Source organism: Anopheles cruzii, chromosome X (assembly GCF_943734635.1).
Source record: "Anopheles cruzii chromosome X, idAnoCruzAS_RS32_06, whole genome shotgun sequence".
Taxonomy (NCBI): Eukaryota; Metazoa; Arthropoda; class Insecta; order Diptera; family Culicidae; genus Anopheles; species Anopheles cruzii.
Window position 1 is genome coordinate 10,604,430 of NC_069143.1, and position 21,613 is coordinate 10,626,042.

General features: G+C 50.7%; 2 protein-coding genes across 3 annotated transcripts; both read left to right on the plus strand.

Moving 5' to 3' along the window:
• The first annotated feature begins 3,361 nt into the window (after positions 1 to 3,361).
• On the plus strand, positions 3,362 to 9,637 carry LOC128276098 (homeobox protein onecut). 2 transcript variants are annotated; one of them, XM_053014600.1, is made up of 5 exons: positions 3,362 to 3,452; positions 4,894 to 6,532; positions 7,116 to 7,136; positions 7,453 to 7,565; positions 8,041 to 9,637. In XM_053014600.1, the coding sequence occupies exons 2-5, from the start codon at positions 4,939 to 4,941 to the stop codon at positions 8,314 to 8,316; spliced, it is 2,004 nt and encodes a 667-aa protein (XP_052870560.1). In that variant the 5' UTR covers positions 3,362 to 3,452; positions 4,894 to 4,938; the 3' UTR covers positions 8,317 to 9,637. The 2 variants fall into 2 exon arrangements, with proteins under 2 accessions (XP_052870560.1, XP_052870630.1); XM_053014670.1 differs by lacking the exon at positions 3,362 to 3,452 and having other exon boundaries at positions 4,890 to 6,532.
• Positions 9,638 to 17,511: 7,874 nt separating this feature from the next.
• On the plus strand, positions 17,512 to 21,322 carry LOC128269187 (uncharacterized). The gene is made up of 6 exons (XM_053006580.1): positions 17,512 to 17,872; positions 18,703 to 18,887; positions 19,385 to 19,532; positions 19,613 to 19,780; positions 19,857 to 20,549; positions 20,607 to 21,322. The coding sequence occupies exons 1-6, from the start codon at positions 17,584 to 17,586 to the stop codon at positions 21,197 to 21,199; spliced, it is 2,076 nt and encodes a 691-aa protein (XP_052862540.1). The 5' UTR covers positions 17,512 to 17,583; the 3' UTR covers positions 21,200 to 21,322.
• Positions 21,323 to 21,613: the final 291 nt, after the last annotated feature.

Sequence of the window (21,613 nt, forward strand, 5' to 3'; positions counted from 1 at the left end):
ATATTATGCACATACGCTACGTTTCGAACATGGCACCATTGCACCATGGCACATTTGGTCATTCTTTCTCTCCCGTATTACTATCCGCCAACACCCACCCACCCACCTTCAGGATCAGCTTTTACACGATTGGAAGAAACAAAGACAACCGGTTCTTTCCGACGGTGAGCAGACGGCACTGACATGGGCAAGAGGCTGAACACCCTCCAGCTTTCCAGAGGAATAAAGGCAGCAATGATAAAAATAATCATACGCGCAGCAAGTAAAAGAACATTTGCGGTAGCGCACGGCGACCGTCGCACTGCACTGAACTGTGTCTACTGTGCTGAACTTTCTCTGCAATGCTCTAATCGGACCGATATCCGTGATAAGCATTTAGAAGTTGTGAAACGAGAAGTAGCACTTTCGTTGGCATAATGATCGTGCCATATTTTCAAAATCATTAAAAGCGGACTGAAACCAAGCCCACATGGTGTTCCCCACCTCTGATGGGGAAACATATAAAAGGCTACGAAACAAGAACAATAACAAAACATAACGATAACATTAATGTGATAGGTATTGAACACAGTACGAAGGACCACGAATTATGTTTGGGGTCGAACGTAGGGCTGCAAAAATTAATGCATCAATTTCAATTGCGTAAAACAGTGTAAAAATCACATTCGTCCAACAATTCAATGTTGTTTAACCTTTGGAAATTTTTTCGATCATTTGATCGTCGGCATTGACTCGAAATAACCTTTGGAAGCAATGATGATGGTCAAATGATCGAACCAAGGGCTTTGAACTGTAAAATGCAAAATCCGCTTTGCTCTAGTTCTAAACTCCCTTCGTTTCTTTCCCTGTTGCAATTGATGGAACAACTAAGAATTATATATATATTTTATGCGAATATGGTATCCCATAGTATATTATATGTATCATATATATAATATATTGTATGATATATTATATATAAAATGTATAATATACATGGTTATTTATCAACAGAATGCATATTTGAAAAGATCAATGTAGAATGAAATAACACATGATTTGAGTTGCTTCAAACATTTATTTTTAGCACACGTCAACGCTTGTTCATGAGAATCCAATTTTTTCACAGTAAATATGTCGTGCTAGCTATATGAATTAATATTTATATATACGGGTCAGAAATTATGTAAATATATTATATAAAAATTACACACAATTGTTATATATTAATATATATTTTAAATATAGTTTCAAGAGAAAATCAGTGGCACGACAGTAATAGTAGTGACAGTCACGTAAAGAAATGTTTATAAATGCGCGTAAAAAACGGATACTCTCCCAGTCGTACACTATTGTTATTGTTCTGGCACAAGCAGGCAAGAAAGGATGTTACTCATACAAGTAGGAACAGGAGAAGAAATGGCAAAACATGATGAATGCAAACTTTAAAAATAAATGTTAAAATTAGAAAACCTGCGTTTCGCGTTTGAAAACCAACACAGTTTAGTGCCTGCACGAAAACGCTAATGCAATTCTAGAACTCATAATATATGTACAAAGTAGGCTTGGGAATTAGCTTGTTTAGTTCGAATTAGCCAACCGATAGGCTAGTGTGTATACTTGCCGAGCAGTCCGATGTACTTATGTGGGCAGCGAACATCGCGTTCGCAGTGAGTTTAAAAGCTTTTGGCACCCTCACCAAAATTAGCATGTTGCCACCCTTGGTCCAGATGAGCTCCCGCTGGAGCTATGTTTCGATGGGTTTTTAATGTTCCTATTCGAATCACCGAACGCGTAGCCTTCTTTCTTTAAAACTTCGCAATGGAACCGACGGACGGCATGCGCGAGATGGAAGCGATTGTGCGGAGGGCGAAGTGTTCAACCGTTTCGGGGGTGATAGTAGGCTGTGTCGTTGACAAAAATGTTGATGGCAATTCATTGATAGCTCCCGATTTATTGTGGGCCGCGAGATAGCGATGCAAGGAAGCGAGGACTAGGCGTCGATGGTCATTGCACCACGTTCGACTCGCTACCGCGTGTACGAACGATTATTTTGGAAACACTAAGAAACAGTTAGGCGAGCACGTACGTAAACGCGACCGTGTTTGATTGTTGCGATTGGATTGATGTGCAGATTAAGGGGGGGGGTGCACGGTGCTTTCGTTACAAGCGGGCCCAGACACTAATCAAATTAGGAAGATTCTCCACTTTTCACACCAAGCGTCGCACGCATTTGCAACCTTTTTGTTTTCTGTTCCACACCCTGTTTTTGGTTACTGTTCCTTTTGCTGTGTTTACTTCGTACACCATACATTGGCCGAGGACTTCACACGAAAAGTAAATTCTGGCCCTGGCAACCGAAACTTGTGAGAGCAAAATCGCGAATTGTAGCGTTTGCATGGAAAAAGATGCTTTTTTTTTCGTTCAAAAGGGAAATACAGTCGGCCGCGGGCAGCAACACGGTCTAACTTGGTTTTTTTTGCATACACTGACACACAATTACGGTCAACCCACCCGCAGGAAAACCTTACCGAGTAGCGAGGTGTCGAACTATCAGGCAAAAAGAAACTGCCGTAATACCATTTACCGTGATGCGCAAAGAATGATGAAATCCAAATATCGGTAACCAACCATGGAGCCCCATCGGAGCACTATTTCTAGGTAGATAATTTGCTAAAATGATCGTAAAAACCAGTGAAGAAAACTAACGCTGAACGAACGAACGAAGTTATTGAAGTGGCGACGCTGCTTTGCCGTTCTCGATTGCCGTAAAGCATGTCCGTGAAATGCGCAGGCACTTCGCCACGGTGTCGCAACGGAATCGAAAACGGGGCGAAAAATTGACAGTTCCTTGCTTTCGCCGTCAGCCAGCTTAGATCGCTTTCGATTTGAACGTATCGTTGCGGGGGGTTTTCCCGATGAAAGTTACGCAGTGAAACTGCGAAACAGTTTGAATGCAATACAATGTAGCAACAATAGAAGTAGGACAGATTATTAGTGTTCAATTTGTTTTTATTTTACAACTTGCCGACCGTCTAAACTCAACGTGAGCGCCAGCGAGTGGAAACCAGCGTTTTGGAGCAATGCCGTGGTGCTTGGGAATGTTGAATCGGAGGGCCACCGGCGTGCTATCCATTCGAATCGTTGAAGTCCCTGCAAGAATGCAAGAGCACAATACCGAAAGAAACGATCTACGGAAAGGACGAAAAAACAAAGCACACGTTGTGTCCCTAAACCAGGCGAGTCCCTAAACTGTCAAAGTCAGGGCAAAAGGAATGACACTGCGTTGCACGGAGGACTGCAACTTCAACACGGCAGCCGTGCGCATTTCACGAAGCGACAAAATTTCCACGCTGGCTGCGCCTGCAAGTGTGTCTCTATTTGAAAACATTCGCGCATTGATAAAACAAGTGTTGTGAATAAAAATACGTCTTGGTTCAGCCGACCGCAAGCTCGATGGAATATGACTTCAGGTACAAAATGCCGGATCGGTTCGGGCACTGCACGTGGGCGGGTGTAATTGGTGTGCCGTTCGCAGTCGACGGAACTGTTTTCAAGTGTGTTCGATGCGTGAAAAAAGTGCCCCTCCATGACGTGCTCCGCGAAGTGTTGGCTGGAAGGTCCTCCTGCATCTTTTCTTCCCTTCCCACCCGCTTCGTAACTTTTTCCACCCATTCACCCCACCCCCGGGGGGGGGGGAGCTCTAAAAATCAGGAAAACCCCCCGTTCACCGTGCGGCGGAAGTTTGTCACGGGGGCTTTTCGCATCGCACGGCGGGTACAGAGCGGGACCCAAATGGCAGTGAAGTGAAGTCGTCACACCACCCGCAGAGGGTCCTTTCCGCAGTGCAGGCCCAGAAAAAACATTCCCCTTTTCCACCCACAACCATCAGCGGGCTGGGAAAAGGCCAATATTGCGGGCCAACGTTGCCGAATATTACTTTTTGCAAAATACGGAAACGCGCTGTGCACCGTGGGAGCAGAGCGTGAAAAACAAGGCCCCAAAACGCATACCGCCGTTGCACCGCCTTCCATAGCTTTCTTCCCAGTTAAAGGCCCGCCAGGAAAATGCCTCAGAAACAGAAGTGCAGCCCAGGCCCCCCAGGGACGTCATGCATAGTTGGGAAGATTATATAAAACAGCTCATCACAAATGTGCTGCGTGTTCCGCATGACGAACAAAAAAGAAAAGGAAGAAAAAAGGCTAGCTAACCTCGGAGGATATACCAAACACACTTAGTGGGGAGTAAGGGTTGTTAGTGGCGAGGGGTGAGACCGCGGGTGGAACAGAAGGGAAGGAAGAGAACCGGCGGAGCCGCGTTAGAAGTTTCGTAAGGTTTTGAATCCCGCATGTTGGCTCTGGCGGGCGGTCGGGGTCGGGCAAATGAGTTCTCCTTGTATCTGCCACAGGATGCGCCACGCGAAAGGAAAATCATGCGTACGCGCGAGGTCCTTGTAGCCGTCGGTCCTCCCCTCTCCTACATGAAGCCCCGTTTTGGTTACACCTTGTGTAAAAGTGGACCAAATGATTGACGTTGGATGCCAAAAAGGAGCGTGTCGAGAAGAGCAGGATAGCGCGTGCGGAGCGAGAAGAGAAGCAAGGAGCACGGAGTCTGTTTTCCAATTCGCCAAATTTTTTTTTCTATTATCAGGTTTTAAACCTCTAGTGGGATGCCCCGTGAAACCACAAATTATCAATTTGTTCAGCGCAATTACCCTAACAAACAAACAGTAGTTAGCAACGTGAACAGTTGTTGTTAATCTCTCTTTCTCTCTTCTCTCTCTCTCTCTCTCTCTCTCTCTCTCTCTTTCTCTCTTTCTCTTCTGTTCTGTTCTCTCTATCTCTTCCATCTATCTTTCTCTTTCCCGTTGTACGGTTTTCGATGATTTTTCTTATAATGACCCGGGGGCACTAGGAAAATCGAGAAACTCTGCTCACTGACCGCTTAGAACAATTAACGATGGAGCAATGCAATAACGATCGTCCTTGTGTTATTAGTAGTGGAAACTTTTTTCCCCAGAATTCCAAATCGAAACAACAGCAACATCAGCAGCAGCAGCAGCAACATCAGCAGCACCAGCAGCAGCAGCAGCAACAACAACAGCAGCAGCTGCAGCAGCTACATCAACAGCACACGCAGGCAATCAGTAAACATCTAACGCAAAAGGATGACAGTCACATGCACAGCCCGCACCAAGATCAGTCATCGCTCGGCGAGATCGAGGTGATTCTGGTGCAGCAGCACAAACAGGACGCGTTGTCTGTGATCATCCATCCGCAGGAGAGTTTGCAGCAAATCAACATGTGCCTGGGCAGCCAGAACCCGGGCTCGGTCGACTCGATGATGTCGTCCGACTTTCAAACGCTCTCGCCAATGCACGATCGCGATTCGCCGGTCAGCCTCAACACAAACACCTCGTACGCGACGCTGACGCCACTGCAGCCACTGCCCCCGATCTCGACGATGTCCGACAAGTTCGCCTACTCGATCGGTGGCAACATCTGCGAGGCGTTTCCCGGCATCAACAGCGGCTCGGTCGGCGTGAACATCGAGATCAACTCGTGCTACAACCTGGAGAAGCTGGGTGTGATCCACTCGCCCGTGCACATCAACTCGGTGCAGGAGCTGTCGCCGAGCAACGACGTGCACCAGGAGCTGCACGACAAAAGCCATCACGTTCTGAAGGATGCCAAGTTGCCCGATCATCTCACCGATAAGGACGACGATGAGCGGAAAAGCGAGTGTATTCTAGTCCGTGCCTCGCCGCTGCCCGCCAACCTCGGTGCGGTGGACGACCGATTCCTCAGCTCGGCGGCCTCCGTCGCGTCTGTTGTGGGCAAATCCGAGCTGGTGCGACATGCGAAGGACGACACCGAGCAGTATCCGAGCCCCGTACAACAGTATCTCGAGCAGCAACCGAACGGAACTGACGTGGTACTGCACGGGGGCAACAGCATCGGGGTCGGTGGTGGCAGTGGTAGCAACGGAACTGGTCCGGGTGGCGGAGGCGGCGACGGTGGAGGGAGCGGCGGGGGTACCGGCCACAAGGATCATCATCATGTGTTTCTTAGCAGCAAGTCTTTCAGTTCAAAAACCAACATAAGCGACCTTAATCTGTGTAAAGAGATTGTTATTGACGACGTGTACGATGAGTCGGACCTGGAACACGTCAAGATGGAGGAGAAGAAGGTAGAGGAATCGTGCAATCAACAGCTAACGAACGGGGTTGGCAGTGGTGCCGGTGGTAGCATCGGCAAGGGCAGCGCGGGCGGGTGCGTGGCACTTGGAGATGTAGGATGTATAAACGGTGACATCGAGGAGATCAACACCAAAGAGCTGGCTCACCGGATCAGCTCTGAGCTGAAGCGTTACAGCATTCCACAGGCAATCTTCGCGCAACGGGTGCTCTGTCGGTCGCAAGGCACGCTTTCCGACCTGCTGCGGAACCCGAAACCGTGGTCAAAGCTAAAGTCCGGCCGTGAAACGTTCCGTCGGATGTACAAATGGATACAGGAACCGGAATATCAGAGAATGTCTGCACTTAGGCTAGCAGGTATCTTGCTTTTTACACGATGTTCGTTACCTCTACTGCCAGTAGCCTGACACTCTCAATCCTTGCCGTACCGAGCGTGTATTCGATGTTTTCATGTGTGTGGTTTTTATGTTCGACGTTATCAGTTCTTTCAGTTCCGAATTTTTTTTATTCAAATATTTTATAGAACTGCGATTTGTTTTCTAGTTTTTAGATTTATCATTTATTGACATGTGATGCATTTTATGGTTGCAACGATGTAGGCTACTTTCGTTCGCTATTTGTGTGATTCCTTTTTTCTGTGCTCGTGTGCCAAGCCAACAAAGAAGGCTGATTATGCACCATAAGCTTTGAATGCACTGTGATGTATACTCGTACGATGTTCGCTTGATTATTTATATTTTATATTATGTTTCTGTTCATTATTATTAATGTCTATGAATAAAACAAAAAAGTTCCTGGTCCGTTACATTATATGGGTTTATTTTTTTTTGTTTATACACCTCCGCACTATTGTTCTTTTTATTCACTCCTAGTAGATAGTGGTTTCTGGAGATATAATGACCGGGAAATAATGTTATGTATTCTTTTCTCTCATTTCAAGCTACTCAATCGGCGAAACCAGGTTAATTTTACATCTTATTTTTCTGCTCCTTCACCTCCTTTGTCCGTCCCTTTCCAACTCATCCATTCCGTGGTCGTGTGTCGTGTTGTCATCATACACTGACTGCAATGCTACCATGCAACCCATGCTCCGATCGTTCCAACCGCCGTCTTCCAGCCACAGCCTCCCCACCCACAGTGCTCTAATGTGAGCGTCAGTATTAACAAAATCGTTTCTCTTTTTTACCAACCATTTCCATCCTTTCCAAATGCTAACAACCTAACAACATGGCTGGATGGTCTACCCTGGTTGGTTACACACTAATTCACACTAATAGTTAACTCTAAGAAACCAGAGGAACCCGAAACTCACGTCATGATGGGGCACACGAAAAAACCTCGACTAGTGTTTACAGATCTGCAGAGAAGGACCCTTCAGGCAATTTTCAAAGTATGCGTTTGAGTGATAAGTAATTACTCGTAGCGATATTCGTTGGTATTCTTCTGTTTCTCACAATATTTCTCCTGTCCACTGTTGTCCCTTTCGTGCTGTATTCTTTCTTTTATTGTAGCTTGTTACTGGAGCTTTATCTTTCGTTTCCCGTAGGCCAACGCATCTGAGGCCCGGGATGTTTGATTTTACTTCGCCGTTCACGTTGTTGTTAGTCCGCCAATTTTATGTTGGTCTTTTCTAGGAAATTTCCTACCTTATCGATGTTCCAATGAGTATGATGCACCTTACGCTTACCCTACGTTCGTCGTGTTTTAGTATAGCCCGATGTGTATGGTTTATATTTTGTTTTATATTTGGTTTTGTTTTCATTTTTCGTGCAACATAAAACACATTTGTACGTTCCTTGCCCGATGCCAGTGGCGGAACGGTTACGTTTAACGAGCTTGTTTGCGCTTTCCGTGTTGGGTTTTAGGAAACTAAGCGGCCTTCCAAGGAGATGCAAGTAACTATCGCTCGACAGCTGGGATTGGAACCGACAACGGTCGGTAACTTCTTCATGAACGCGCGGAGGCGATCGATGGATAAATGGAAAGACGAATCCTCGATGAAGGGCCGAAGCAGTAGTGACAATGTTATACTAGAGCACCTGAAGGACGACTCGTCCGACGAGAATCTGGGCTACGATAGTGCGTTTGGCTCTGGCGAAGGCCCGCTGGAACACAACTATCAGCAACACGTTCTCAACTAAGCAAAAAAACCTAAATCAATTCCCTTATTTAAATTATTAAACTAACTAGAGAAAAAAAAACAAGAACAACAAAAACAAACAAACAAACAAACTAAAGCAAAGACAAACAAACAAAGTCACGACTAAAATGTAGAGGAGCAACGACCCCCTCGAGTATTTTTTGCCGTTGAAGAAAAAACCCATAACTTGAAAGGAAAGGTATGAGGAAAAAAATGAAACAAAAAAACAAACGGAACACGCGATAGCAAAACAAATGTGGAATGTTTAGAAAGGAAATCAGTGCTAGATAAAGCAAATCAAACAAGAAGATAAAATAAAAACAAGCAGCTATCTCATACACACACACACACACACCAGCATTCTCACGCATACACAACAACAGTACACTTTAAGCTAGAAGTAATTGCAAAAGAAAACAGCAACATTACGTAGGATTATTGAATATAATTGGAACAACAAGAAATTATATGTAAGGAGCAAAATCTGAGGAATGCGTGAGGAAACCCCGGCAGGATCCGTTATGATTTTCCTCCAAATCGAACTGAGCAACAAAAAAAAAATGGAAATGGAAAAGAAGAGAAAAGGCAAACGGGGTACACTATACAAACGGAAAATTCGACAGCAAAAAACAGCGGAACCGTAACTGTGTGCTGGTGGCAGACAAAGAAAATGCTTGTGAGATAACATTGTTTGATGTTTTTCTGTTTTCTGTTTAGTTTAGTTATTTTTTATTTTTCGTTCTGTTTGTTGTAGTGTAGTGGGGAGCGGGCGCCTCCCCGGGCGCAATCGATTTAAGATTGAAAAGTTAAGATTGGCGAGATTCTGGCAGGGCTCCCGATGATGATGATGACACCGGGGTTTCCGCGGTGTGCACACTTCTTGCTGTAATAGTTGAAACGCGTATCGCCTACCACAAGTAGCACACAAGAGTTTTTGATTGACTTCGGTTTCGATCGGAAACACGGTACATTCCTCTCTCTAGTGATGATGCACACGCTCTTCATTACGTTTACATAGCGACAATATATTGTTGGCTTGTTTCTTTTACGCCCCAGCCCTTCCGGACGGGGTGAGTGGTAAAGTGCGGTGTGCTTGCCGGAAAAGGGGACGCTGGGGTCTCGCAGCCTGGAGGTACTGCAACAGGTACAGGTACATTGCGAGTTCAAAATCGTAACCGAAATAACCTAGCTACCCAGCTACCTACCCGCAAGCAAGCCGGTCTGCAATATGTGTGTAACAACTCAGTAACTAGTAGCGGGCGAGTAGTAGTGCTAGCGGCAGGGGGGCAGGCGGGGCAAACCCAAGGCCCGGGCAGCAAGCAATGCCTGGGCAGGGCAGTGCAGAGACAAATTCCGAACACACCCAAACACACCCAAACACACACACACACTGTACATGTACTGTAAAATTAAATGCCGTATCATTAAATGATTTCAGAACAAATAGAGAAGAAACCAAAACAATAGCTTCAATCGGTGTGCGTTTGGCGTCTTTGTTTTCCTTCTTTCTTCTTTCTCCTTAGCGGTGAGGCTGCGTGCTGGCGTGCAACGGTCGTTCAAATATTCAAACGTGGCGATCTCACGCGATCACGCGTGTGTGTGTCAAGTGTCGCGCCGTATGTAACATGTAACTGTCATTCGCGGACGCTGCGCACGCACGCACGCACGCTCGCAAACGCAAGCAAATGGGTGTTTCGTCTCCAGCTCCAGCCTCCAGTTTGTTGTATGTGTTTTTCGTCGGTTTCGTTACTATGCAATTGACAACTTGTGGCGAGCCAGTTTTCACGTGGACGCGCGCACGCGCACTTTGGGACGACCCGCGACGACGACCGAAACGACGTCGCCGGAAGGTGTTGTGCGTTCATTTCTCTCTCTCTCTCTCTCTCTCTCACTCTCTGTGCGTGTGTGTGTGTATGCGTGAAAAACGAGAGCGCAAAACGGGGGGTCGGAAAAATCGATCAGCCGGAAAGAAGAATGGCAGCTGGAGCTGCCCTGGCTGTGTGGCTGTGTTTGTGCATCGTTGTGGGTGGTAGCATTCCCATTAGCGGGCGGGCCCCCCCAGAACGAAAGTTCGTGCGTACCCCCCCTCCCCGTGCGTGCATTGTACGACCAAACTGCACCTCCAACAACCCTTTTTTGCGATGCCACGAGATGATTGCATCGAGATGCGAGAAGCATTATCCTGAGCCGGTAACATCACACTGCCCGCATCGTACCGAAGCAACAAAGTGTGTGCGGGATGCGAGGAAATGCATGGGATGGGATGGCATACGGGGATCCTTCCGACAGAGCAGCATCCACAAAAGCATCATCAATTGCTGTTGTATCGGAAACTTGACAAACAATTTGCAAAAAAAAACCAGCTCTAGCGCCACCAATGGCGCCCTAGGGTGTTCATTAAGTTTTGCGGGTCGATATCAGAGGGCGGTGCTACGAGCCAAATTTTTTGATTGATACACTTTTCATATGAACGTGTGTGAAGTTTCATGTCAATCGGTCGCTTAATTTTTATTGCACAAGCCATTTGGTATCGACATGTGCAGTGATTTAATTTTTATTTTTGAAAGGTTCGGAAGCAAAGGAAATTTATGAACAACACGACGCCTCACCTTCAATTCGGGGGTTAAAAGGGGGGTTTCTGAGTTTAAACGTGGTCGTACTAGCCGTCAAGACGATCGACGTCAAAAACGTAAAAAAACAGACACAACTGAATGACAATAACTGAAATAGATTTGGTACAAAGCCTAGCCATCTCTGAGTGAGCCATTCAGCAGTACAACCAATATTGTGACTGGAGTAATGGGTTCCAAAAAAGAACTGTGTGCGCAATGGGTACCGCATTCGCTAAAAATGGAACAAAAACGCATTCGAATGCAAGTTTCTCGGCAACATTTTGAGCTTTTTCGAAAGGATAAAGTGGATTTGGTGCATTAAATCATCATGAGACATACGCCTATCACCATGATCCTGAGTCAAAACAAGAGGCTAAGGAGTGGTGTTAACCCAGTTCTTAATCTCCGAAACGAGTTCGTGTCCAGAAATCACCCAAACGGGTGTTGGCATCAGTTCTGTGGGATGCGAATTGAATTTTGTTAGCGGATTACTTGCAAACTGGTAAAACAATAAGTTTTGACTGTTGTTGTAACCTTTTAGACCAACTGAAATAGAAAATTTGTGAAAAAGACCTCGTTTAAGACGAAAAACAACCTCTTTCATCAGGACAATGCACCCTGGGAAAATGGCAAAAATCCATGAAATAAAGTACGAATTGTTGGAGTATCCGTACCGTATTCACCAGATTTGGCCCCTGGTGACTTCCGTCTGTTTTCCGACCTAAAAAAATGGTGCGTGGAAAGCGTTCAGGGAGACCAAACTGTGTGTGTGTTTAATAAAGTGTGTTTCAAACCATAAAAATGTGTCCTTCTTATCGACACGCAAAACTTAATGAACACCCTAGCATTTGCGTATATCCGCTTTGTTCCGCAAACAGCCCCGGCTGTTTTTTCTGACTGAATGTTTATTTTTTTTGCGATGGAACTCTCTCTCTTTCTCTCTCTCTCTCTCTCTCTCTCTCTCTCTCTCTCTCTCTCTCTCGGTGTGTCGGTGTATGTGTGTGCTGCACGAGACGAGACATTATGAGTTGTGTTTTTTTTTAATTTCCATCGTTTTTCGTCCGCCACCCGGTCTCACCCCTTTCACGCCCCCTCTCGTGACACGTTTTTGTATTTTCCTTTAGTGCGCGTGCGGCAATAAAGGGTTCCGCGCGCTCTGTTTTTATGCTGCTGCCACACACAGTGTGCTGCTGCCGTGTGTGTGTGTGTGTGTGTGTGTGTGGCCGTGGGGTTTGGTGAGACCGCGACCATCTCGCGCGGGATGACGTGATCGTGGTGGTGGTGCTGCTGCTGCTGCCAGTGACGACGACGAGCGAATACAAAAACAAAGCCAAGTCTAGGGAGGAACCCCGTGTGTCCCAAGTAGAGCCGCGGACGCGCTAAACTATTGCTAACTAACTACCGACCGGGAACGGCAACGGGTGCGCGTGCCTCAAGAACCCGCGGGCTGCAGTGTAGAGAGGTGGTCAAAAAAACCGGATCCGCCGTGTGTGCGCCGGAAGGGAGAGCGACAGACCCCGTGCAGATACCGAGCGACCTCCGTGGACGCGCGTCATCACCGGACGACAGTCCCGTCGACGCCGCCACCGCCACCGCCGCCGCCGCCGAGCCAGTCCCCCGATCAACCGCCAGGACGTCGCCGCCGCTGTCGCCGCCAGGACGGCGGTTCCTTTGTCGCCCGGACTACGGCTACTAGAACATAGGTTCGTATTCGTGTTCCTCTTGCCGCGAGCCCCGCGAGTGCGGGGTGCGGCATGCTGCTGGGATGCCGCCCCCCCAAGGATGCCTAAGGACCGGGGCCGGGCCGCCGGATCCGCCGTATATGTGTACGTTTGTATCACACACCGCCGCAAGCCGCGGAACGCCGAACGAAGTGTGCGTATGCATGCGTGCGTGTATGTGTGTGTGTGTGTGTGAATCGAGCAAAGAAAGTTGGCAACCCCCCCCCCCCTCCCACCCCTCTGAAAGTGCATGTGTGTATGAATACGCAAAAAGTGCATCGGCGATTGAAACTCTTCTGTCTTCGCTCTTCGGTGAAACCAACGCGGGGTCGGGGTCTTAGGGCACCCCAATCTCCCCCCCCCCCTCCCATTGTATCCCCAATAAGCGTTCGGAAGCCGGAGGCTTTCTCAACCTTCTTGGCGGGGGGGAGGGGGGGGGGTCAATTGGATCGGTGGATGCACAAACAAAACAAATGCAACGCCCGTCCCTGTCCGACTGCTACCCGTCAGGAGCAGCAGCCCGCAATCTACTGTCTCTCTCTCTCGGTCGCTCTCTCCCTCTCTTGCTGCCTAATGCGCTCGTGGTATACCGAACGGGATCCGTGTGAGTTTGTGTCTAAGTTCGACGAAAGCATCCGACGAGGATTCAGGAGCCGGACAAAGATTAAGGCGGGAGCGTGTGTGGGGGGGGGGGGGGATCGCATCGTGCCGGGAGCAGGGGTTTGAACACAATGTTGACCACCCGGACCAGTACGCACGCCAGCTTCCGGGTTCTCGGCAGCCAGCCATCGGAGACACAAGGGTCTGTATGCATATGCGAGTGTGTTTCTGTGTGTCTGTGTGTGACGGAGAGAGAGAGAGAGACAGCGAAAGAGAGAGAGTCAGAAAGAAAGCACAAGCATGCTAGTTTGCGGAGTGGAGCTCATACCGCAGCGGGGGTGGAGTGGAACGGCGCGGTGCTCGCTGAATGCTGTGGGTGTTGTTGTTGTTGTTGCCGTCTCCAGTCTCCTGGAGAGTGCGTTCAGATGCAACCTGGACCCTGGAGCGGGATTTCTGCGGGAAGATGGATGGAGAAGAGAGAGGAAGGGGGGGGGGGTGGAATGATAGGTGGGTGAGGTTTGGGAGCGGCTTGTTGCAATGACCTATGCTAGCCCAAAGTACCGACGAAGACGCAGGCGAAGGCGTTTGCACACTGTAATAAGCCGCGGGCGATACATAAGCGATGGACATAGCAGCAGCTCCGAGCACATCTTCCGCCCTCTCTCTGCTGTCGCGAGTGAGTTTTCATCCTGTCCGCCTTCAATGAGAACCACCGGGCGGTAATCTTAATCGCTGTTGCTTACTGCAACGTTGTGTTCTTTACGGGCCCCCCGTAACGGTTCCGGGGTCTCGGGAATCGAACCCAACGGCCCCCAGCATCGACAGACATCGACAGTTAGCCTTTCTATTCTACATCACGCAGAGAGTTCATTAAGTTTTTGCTTTCCTTGCGTGCTCTAGTCAGCTGTCCAGAAGCTACCCAACTCTTTTTGGGCGAAACCTTTCCCGGTCCCGTTTGGCTTTTGATCCTTTGGTCCAAAAAAGCGTTCAGTCAGACGGATGTCGTTTCCTGGGGATGCCGTTTCCTGCATCCCACAGCTTCCGAGGTTCTTATTTCCGAATGAAAACCAGAATACAGGAGCTTCTGGTAGGTACTCTTTGGCGTTGGCTTGGCGATTGGCTTCCGGAGCTTGAAGCTACGAATGGTCAGCGATTCGGTCAGCCGTGTGTCGTACAGCGATCGTGTCTGGGGCTGTTTAAATTCGTTTCATTTGTGTTCCTGACGATTCCAGCACACTAATGATGACTCCATTGGCGAAATCAGGTGGTGAAAATATCAACAGACCATATTTTTCTGGACGTTCCACAACTAATGAGGTTTATAGTGACAGTTGTGTGACTCTTCCAGGTGGCCTAAATTTTTGCTGTGTCCCTGAATCCCTGAACGATAAGCCCAGCACGGTGGACAGTTGGAAAGTAGAGAAAGATTGAGCCCAGCACCGTTCCAGATGTAACATTTCACGCCCTTCGGCGGCGTCCAAATTCCGGTCTGCCGGTTCAACTTCCAATTCAGCGTCAGCCGCAGTTCTTAACGCGCGCATTCTTACGTTCGCTTCGTCTAGGAAACTAGAAGCATTCTTGCCCGGTTGCCGAGGAATTTAGCCGCAGCTGCACCTGCAGCTTCACACGCACCGGAAGTCCGGCACCACCACCACCACCACCACTACCACCATTCGGCTAGTCGCCGGGGAGCTGTTATTTACTTTCGAGCAGCGGCAGCAGCAGCAGCAGCCACGGCAGCAGCAGCGGCAGTAGTGATGCAATTATTAAACAACTTTCGTCACATGTATGAATTTCTTTTCTCGCACAGCCATCGTCGGCTCGATTCGCCGACGACGACGACGACGACGGGCCGAAGATGCGCCGGGCAAGGACGAAAAGACGGCGCGCCGACGGCGACGGTATCCGGGTTTCGGTGAAGATTTTGCTTCATTTCTTCGCCAACCTCTTGCGGAAGAGCAACGTTGCCGTCCGGCCGTCTGCAAGTCAGCGCTGTGTGCTGTGTGGTGCTGCTGCTGCTCCTGCTGCTGCCGCTGCTCCTGCTGCTGCTGCTGCTGCTGCTGGTTCTGCTGTCGCTGTGCTGCTTGACCGTGTGCGTGCGTGTGTGTGTGTGTGTGCGTGGGTTTGCGTTCGTGGTTGTGCAGTGTACTTACGTGTGCGTGCGTTCGCGAGGCCCCTTCCGTGCGTGCGTGCTTGCCTGTGGGCGGGCAGACCGTGTGCGCCAAGCCTCCCAAGAAGTCTGGTCCCCTCCGAATCCCTCCCTGGTTCGCCCTATAGCCGGAACCCCCGGTCCAGTCCGGTTCCAATCCCTAGTGTCCCTTTGCCGCCCGAAGCCGCCCTTCCGTGACTAGTTAAAGGCCGTTCCAGAGCTTGCCCCTGAATTGAATTCGAAAATTTGAAATTTTTCCACTGAAAATCCACTCCCGAGAGTCGCGTTTAAAAGTAGAACCGCTGCGCGATGCACTCAACGCCTCGTACGCGGTAGATTTCCAGACATTCCGGGTTCGGTTCCGGGCGAATCCGAGCGAATCCGGTGGCCAGACCGAGGGCCAGACGGCACGGAACGCTCGCTCACGGCAAGCACGGGGACGCAACGCGCCGCGAAACGATTGACGGACAACGTTGAGCGAAAGTGTTGAGCGAAACGAAGCGAAAAGAAGAGTAGGAAAAAAGAAAATTAGAAGCAGAAGAAGCAGAAGAAGCGAAGCGAGGAAGCCGGCCGTTGGATCGCGGAGCGGATGCGCATCACACTTCCCTAGAGCCGACGCCGACGCACACTAATTAAACGAAAATCATGTTCTCGATTGAATCCATTTTAAAGTCTCAAATCTCACAGAGGTAGTGTAGCACGTCCCTGGTACCGTTCCAGAGCCAACAGGATATGTTTTTTGTGTTTCGAAAGCTTCGAGCAAACTTGATGAGGAAACTGGTGGCCCGGCGGCGGGTCATGATTAGTATTGCCGTTTTGCAAAAGATTCACACGACCAAAGAGGCAATCGAACGCTGTCGAGGTGAGGAAACCACATCAACAACAACCAACAACAACAACAACCTCTACTACAACAAACAAATTCCAAGTCAATTCAGTCAGCTGAGCAAAAAAAAAAAACGCCGTGGCCGAAAAGGAAAAGCCCCGACGACTGCAATGCCTACGTCCTCCATTTTTCCTGGGCCCATAAGTGCCCCATGGCGGGCGGGTTACAATCCGTTGGGTCCAGGCAGTTCCGAGCACCCGAGAACCCGCACCACGACCACCGGCGAACGGGGGTTAGTTGTTTAACAGCGAACACGTCCTTGCTGGGCGTGTTCCGTGCTGCTGATAATGGTTGGCGGGTTGGTAAAACTTTCCGCGGAGCACCACGAGCGCGCGCGGCCATTGTCCGAACAGTGCCAAAGTGTGAAAACATCGGACGCGGACGGAGTGTGCACTGCATCGGTAGTTGCCGAACGGTAGTACTTGAAATTTGTTTTTTGGCTGCTCTGCACTCGGGGAAATGGCTAAAAATGGACGGTTTCTTGGGACTGGGCGTTTTTCCATTTCGACCCAGACCTCGGATAGATATCTCCGGGCTCGGTGTCTTATGTGCGTTCCGCCGTTCCAAACCCGAAGTCCGCCCGCCAACGCCAACGCCGAGCGGCGAAAGCGCAACTCTTATTAAACAACGCACGCCTTCCGCCCAGGCAAGACACGGGCAGGTTTTAAACAAATCATCGCCACGTACCACGGTGGCTAGTGGGCGGTTTGAGTTGGGCGGTTTGGTGAAACGACAGCGTTTTAGGGGGCTCCAGCTTCCCAGGCACTCTCGGCCCAGGAATGGCGGCGATGCCAACCGTTAGCGTTTTGCACTAACTGCCGCGAGCGCTAGTTATTTTTGTTGGCTGTACCGATAGCAGATTGGAAACAGATTCATACATTCGCTTGGTTTCTACCTAGGCACTAACTGGTGTGAACGGGCTCCCTGGTATTCCGGTGACACTGACAGCAAAGTCGCAAAGAAGAGCTGATGAAGAGCGGTTGTGTTACGGTTGGGTTTGTCGCGCAAATGGCACCGAATGGATGCTGCCTCACCTACTCTAGCTTCGATCTCGGATCCCGGCAGTACCTCTCCCCCCCCAACCCCATCCGTTGTTGTACGAAAGTGAAGAACTGGGCGATCGAGTTGCGCGTGTCAACCGTCTACTACCTACTACTGCTACTACTGCTACTACTACTGCTACTACTACTACGGTTTCAAGTTGTGCCAATTTAATTATCCAGGAGCTTGCCCCTGGTTCTCTGGTCTCTTTTCTTGCTCTTTCTCGCAACGGACCCGCAACGGACGGTACAGAGTCAGAATGCAGATACAACACGTCCGGGACCTGTGCGCCGTACCGGGGGCCGCCGCCGCCGCCGAGCTCAACTGCACGGGCGACATCCTGTCGGTGCAGAACCTGCTGCCACAGCTAGCGGCACCGGAAAACAAACCGCACCAGTGCCAGCAGTGCTTGAAGAGCTTCTCCTCCAACCATCAGCTGGTGCAGCACATCCGCGTCCACACCGGCGAGAAACCCTACAAATGTTCCTACTGTGATCGAAAGTTCAAGCAGCTTTCCCATGTGCAGCAGCACACGCGCCTGCATACCGGTAACAACAGTGCCGGCATGGCGTCGACTCGTCGGTTCCTCCTCGGACTCTCTGGTGACACGGTGGTTGGCAGCTCCTTGACAGAAATGCAACAGTTCGCGCACACAGTAAAGTAAAGTAGAACGTAACCGAGGTTAGTACGGCAGTTGTGAGTAGCGTAGCGACCTGTCACCGGCTTGCCTACCCAGTCTGGTAAGTGACGAAGGCGATGTGTCAAATGGCGCTGCTTGGCGCGACGTATCCCCCGCACTGGGGTCAGTACGTCTGGTTATTACTGAAGCGCCCAGCGCTTAGGATAGGATTTCGCGGGGTTCGCTACTCGGACTCAGTCTTTCTCCCGTCTAGGACCAGCATCTTGCGGCCCTCCCTAACGGGACTGTTTTTGCCTAATCTGAACGCACCACTGTAGAGTAGTGTTGTGCTGACAATCCCCGCATCAGACTTGTAGCCGGGGCGCTGGGCAACCATACCGAAAAACCAAACAATTCACGTTACGTGTTGACTGTTTTACAAACAAATTATGGCATTCTATAGTGTATCCGATTGTATTTTGTATCACGCCACCGCTAGCATCTCGGTGCGGTGGCTTCGGCTGCAAATTACTGCTCGCTCCTCTCTCTCTCTCTCTCTGGTGCGGTAAGGCCAGACATTGGCTGTCGATCGCTGTGGCAGTAATTTGGCCTCGACCCGACATCCGACGAAGCTAGCCGTGTGTGTGTGTGTGTGTATGTGTATTATCAACTCTTTTTTGTTTCGTCTGTCACCACCTCGTTGTGCGCGCCATTATCCATTCGATCCCGCCTCCCCCGATTGACCTTTTCGAACTATAGGTGAACGCCCGTACAAGTGCCACCTGCCAGACTGCGGTCGCGCATTTATTCAGCTTTCCAACTTGCAACAGCATTTACGAAACCACGATGCCCAAGTCGAGCGTGCCAAGAGTCGCCCATTCCACTGTAACCTGTGCGGCAAGGGCTTCGCTACCGAGTCCAGTTTACGGACCCACACCTCCAAGGTAGGTTTAGCCATGTTATTTTATTTAGTGATCACTCTGTTGTTGGTAATGAGCCGACCCTCTAGATCTTTGAGCGAGAGCACCGGCTGAATAACTCTCCTCGACCAGCGACAGATGGAGCCGAGTAGGTTTGACGCGCTTGGGCTTGGGGAGCCGCCACAGTACGCCCTTGCCAGACTGACCGTCAGTGGCCGTCGGAGGGGAAATCGACGATGTCACCTCGTGACGCCGGTTGAGGATTCGGTGATGATCTGATTTCTTGCGCAATGTCGTTGGAGAACTCTGGAATGGGTTCGCTGGAAGGTGTTGGTCTTGTAGCTTCGCGCGATGCTGGTTGTCCGTTGTCAAGAAGCCGCCGCAGGTCTTATTGTGGCTGCTCTTGGTTTCATGAGCGTTGAGGTTATGAGTCGGGGTCACCACTTTAGCCAACATTAGAAGATATGATAAGATATGGGTTGTGCTAACTGCTAACTGGTGGTTTTGTTTTTTTTTAACAGGAGTTACAACTACACCTGGGCGTACTGCAGCAGCATGCGGCTCTGATCAGCAACTCCAACAGTGTGACGTGCAATGTGTGCAGCAAAATTTTCCTCGGCGTCGAAGCGCTGAACGAGCACATCAAGTACACACACAAAGAAGTGGCTGGTAAGTTCTCGACCATGGTGCTTCCGAGCGACGATCCCGAGTCCGACTGCGACTGATGCCCGGCCCCGGTTTCGTTTCAGTTAAACGGCGCGTGGCGAACCACCCCTGCCCGATGTGTGGCAAGCACTACGTCAACGAGGGCTGCCTCCGGAAGCATCTGCTGACGCACCCGCGGACCCCGACATTCCGATCCAACTTGCAGATGTGGCCGTGCTCGGTGTGCCAGGCGGTGTTTACGCATGAATCGGGTAAGAGCGCTGCCAGCTTTTGATGTTCAGCCCCCGAACTCATACAGTCGGTTCCGTTCCCACCCCCCCGTTTCAGGGTTGATTACGCACATCGAGCACATGAAGATGGACCCGAAGCACCAGTTTGCGGCCCAGTACATGTTCACCAAGGCCGTGGTCGAGCAGCGAGAGAAGGAGTCAGGCCTGGTGGGTATGGCCGGTCTCTCGAACCCGATGGCCGCCGTCAAGGAGCTGACCCACAACAGCATCTCCCCGCTGAACTACTCGGAAAACTCGTCCACGATGGGCTCGGAGAAGAATGGCGATGGCGGTGGGACGACGGGCACCGTTGGGGAAGGGGGCAGCGGGAGCGGGGCGGGTGGTGGGTCCACGGTATTCGATAACCATCGGTTGCCGAACCCACACGGGCTCCCGTTCGGGGCGACGCTCGGCGGCGGCAACAACGGCAGTGGCGTCTCCGGCCTGATCGGCACCGGTGGTGAACCGGGCGGAGGAGGGACGGCGGGAGGGGGCGCCGGTGACGGGCCCCTGTGTGGTGGGGGCGGTGGGGGCGGAGGCAATACGATGGATAACAATAATAGTCAATTTTCGCGCATGATGATGATACAGGAGCCAAAGTTCGAGCCGGACCTGATGCTGCCGGCGGACGGGACGCCGTCCGCCGTGCAGGCGGCCGTCGTGAACCTGGCGACGGCCATGCGCATCGGGCAGACGTTCAAGAACAGCTCCGCCATGCACGGCGGCGACCTGCACGGTAACGCGAACCTTGGTCCGTTGAAGAAGAAAAGTAATATGCTTAGTTTTAACGACTCCAAATACCCACTAGCTAACCGTCAAAAATATCCCGTGGCGTCTACAGAGTCCCCGCTCGGTCAGAACCACTGTCCGGCCACCTCGGAGACGGCGATACGGATCCAGCAGGCGGAAGCGATCCTGCGCTCGCAGGCCGAGGCCGCCCTGCGGCTCGCCGTCTCGCAGGCGCAGGCCGTCGTCTCGTCCAACGCCAGCATCGGCAACGGCATCGGCGGCGGCCTCGGCAACGGTATCGGCGGCGGCCTCGGTGGTGGTGGCGGTGGCATTGGTGGCGGTGGATCCGCGGGCTCCGGTGGCGTCCCGCTCGGTAGTCTGCTGGGGCACGCGCACAATCCGCACGGTCCGTCGCTCGGTCGTTGCCACGAGGACACGCGCTCTGGCGACACCTGTGCCACCTTCGATCCGACGGGCGAGCACCTGCGGGCGGCCATGCGCGAGCACCACCACCATCAGCAACAGCAACAGCAACAGCAACAGCAACAGCAACACCAGCAGCAGCAGCAGGCGAACGACGACTGCCACCCGTTCGCGCACAGCCCGGTGCAGCGCAATGGCCTAGACTTAACCGACGAGTTCCTAAAGAGTGAGAACGTGCTGAAGGGATGAGTGTAGAGCCGGGCACGTTCTCGATCTCGCCACACTAGCCCGTGGCCGGGCCGGGCCGGGCCGGATTTTCATAGCTTTTTCCGGGAGCACCGTTTGTGAGAGAAGCACAGAAAGACACAGAGAAAACGGGTGAGCGAGAGGGGGGCGGGCGGATGGGGTAGGAGGGAGGGCGGGAGGAAGCTAGAGGAAAGTGTGAGTGAAGAGGGAAGGGAGGTAGTGAAAATGTAGCACAGAAAGGAACTTTACCGGACACACGCATTTATGGAGAGAGCAGGATGTGCAGGAGCAAACGTGTGGAGCGCGGTACCACGGGCGAAATCTTCCAACGCGAACACGCACACACGCACGCACGCCCGCACACACTCTCTTCACCAGATGAAACTTATTTTTTTTGTCATTAAACATTTATATATG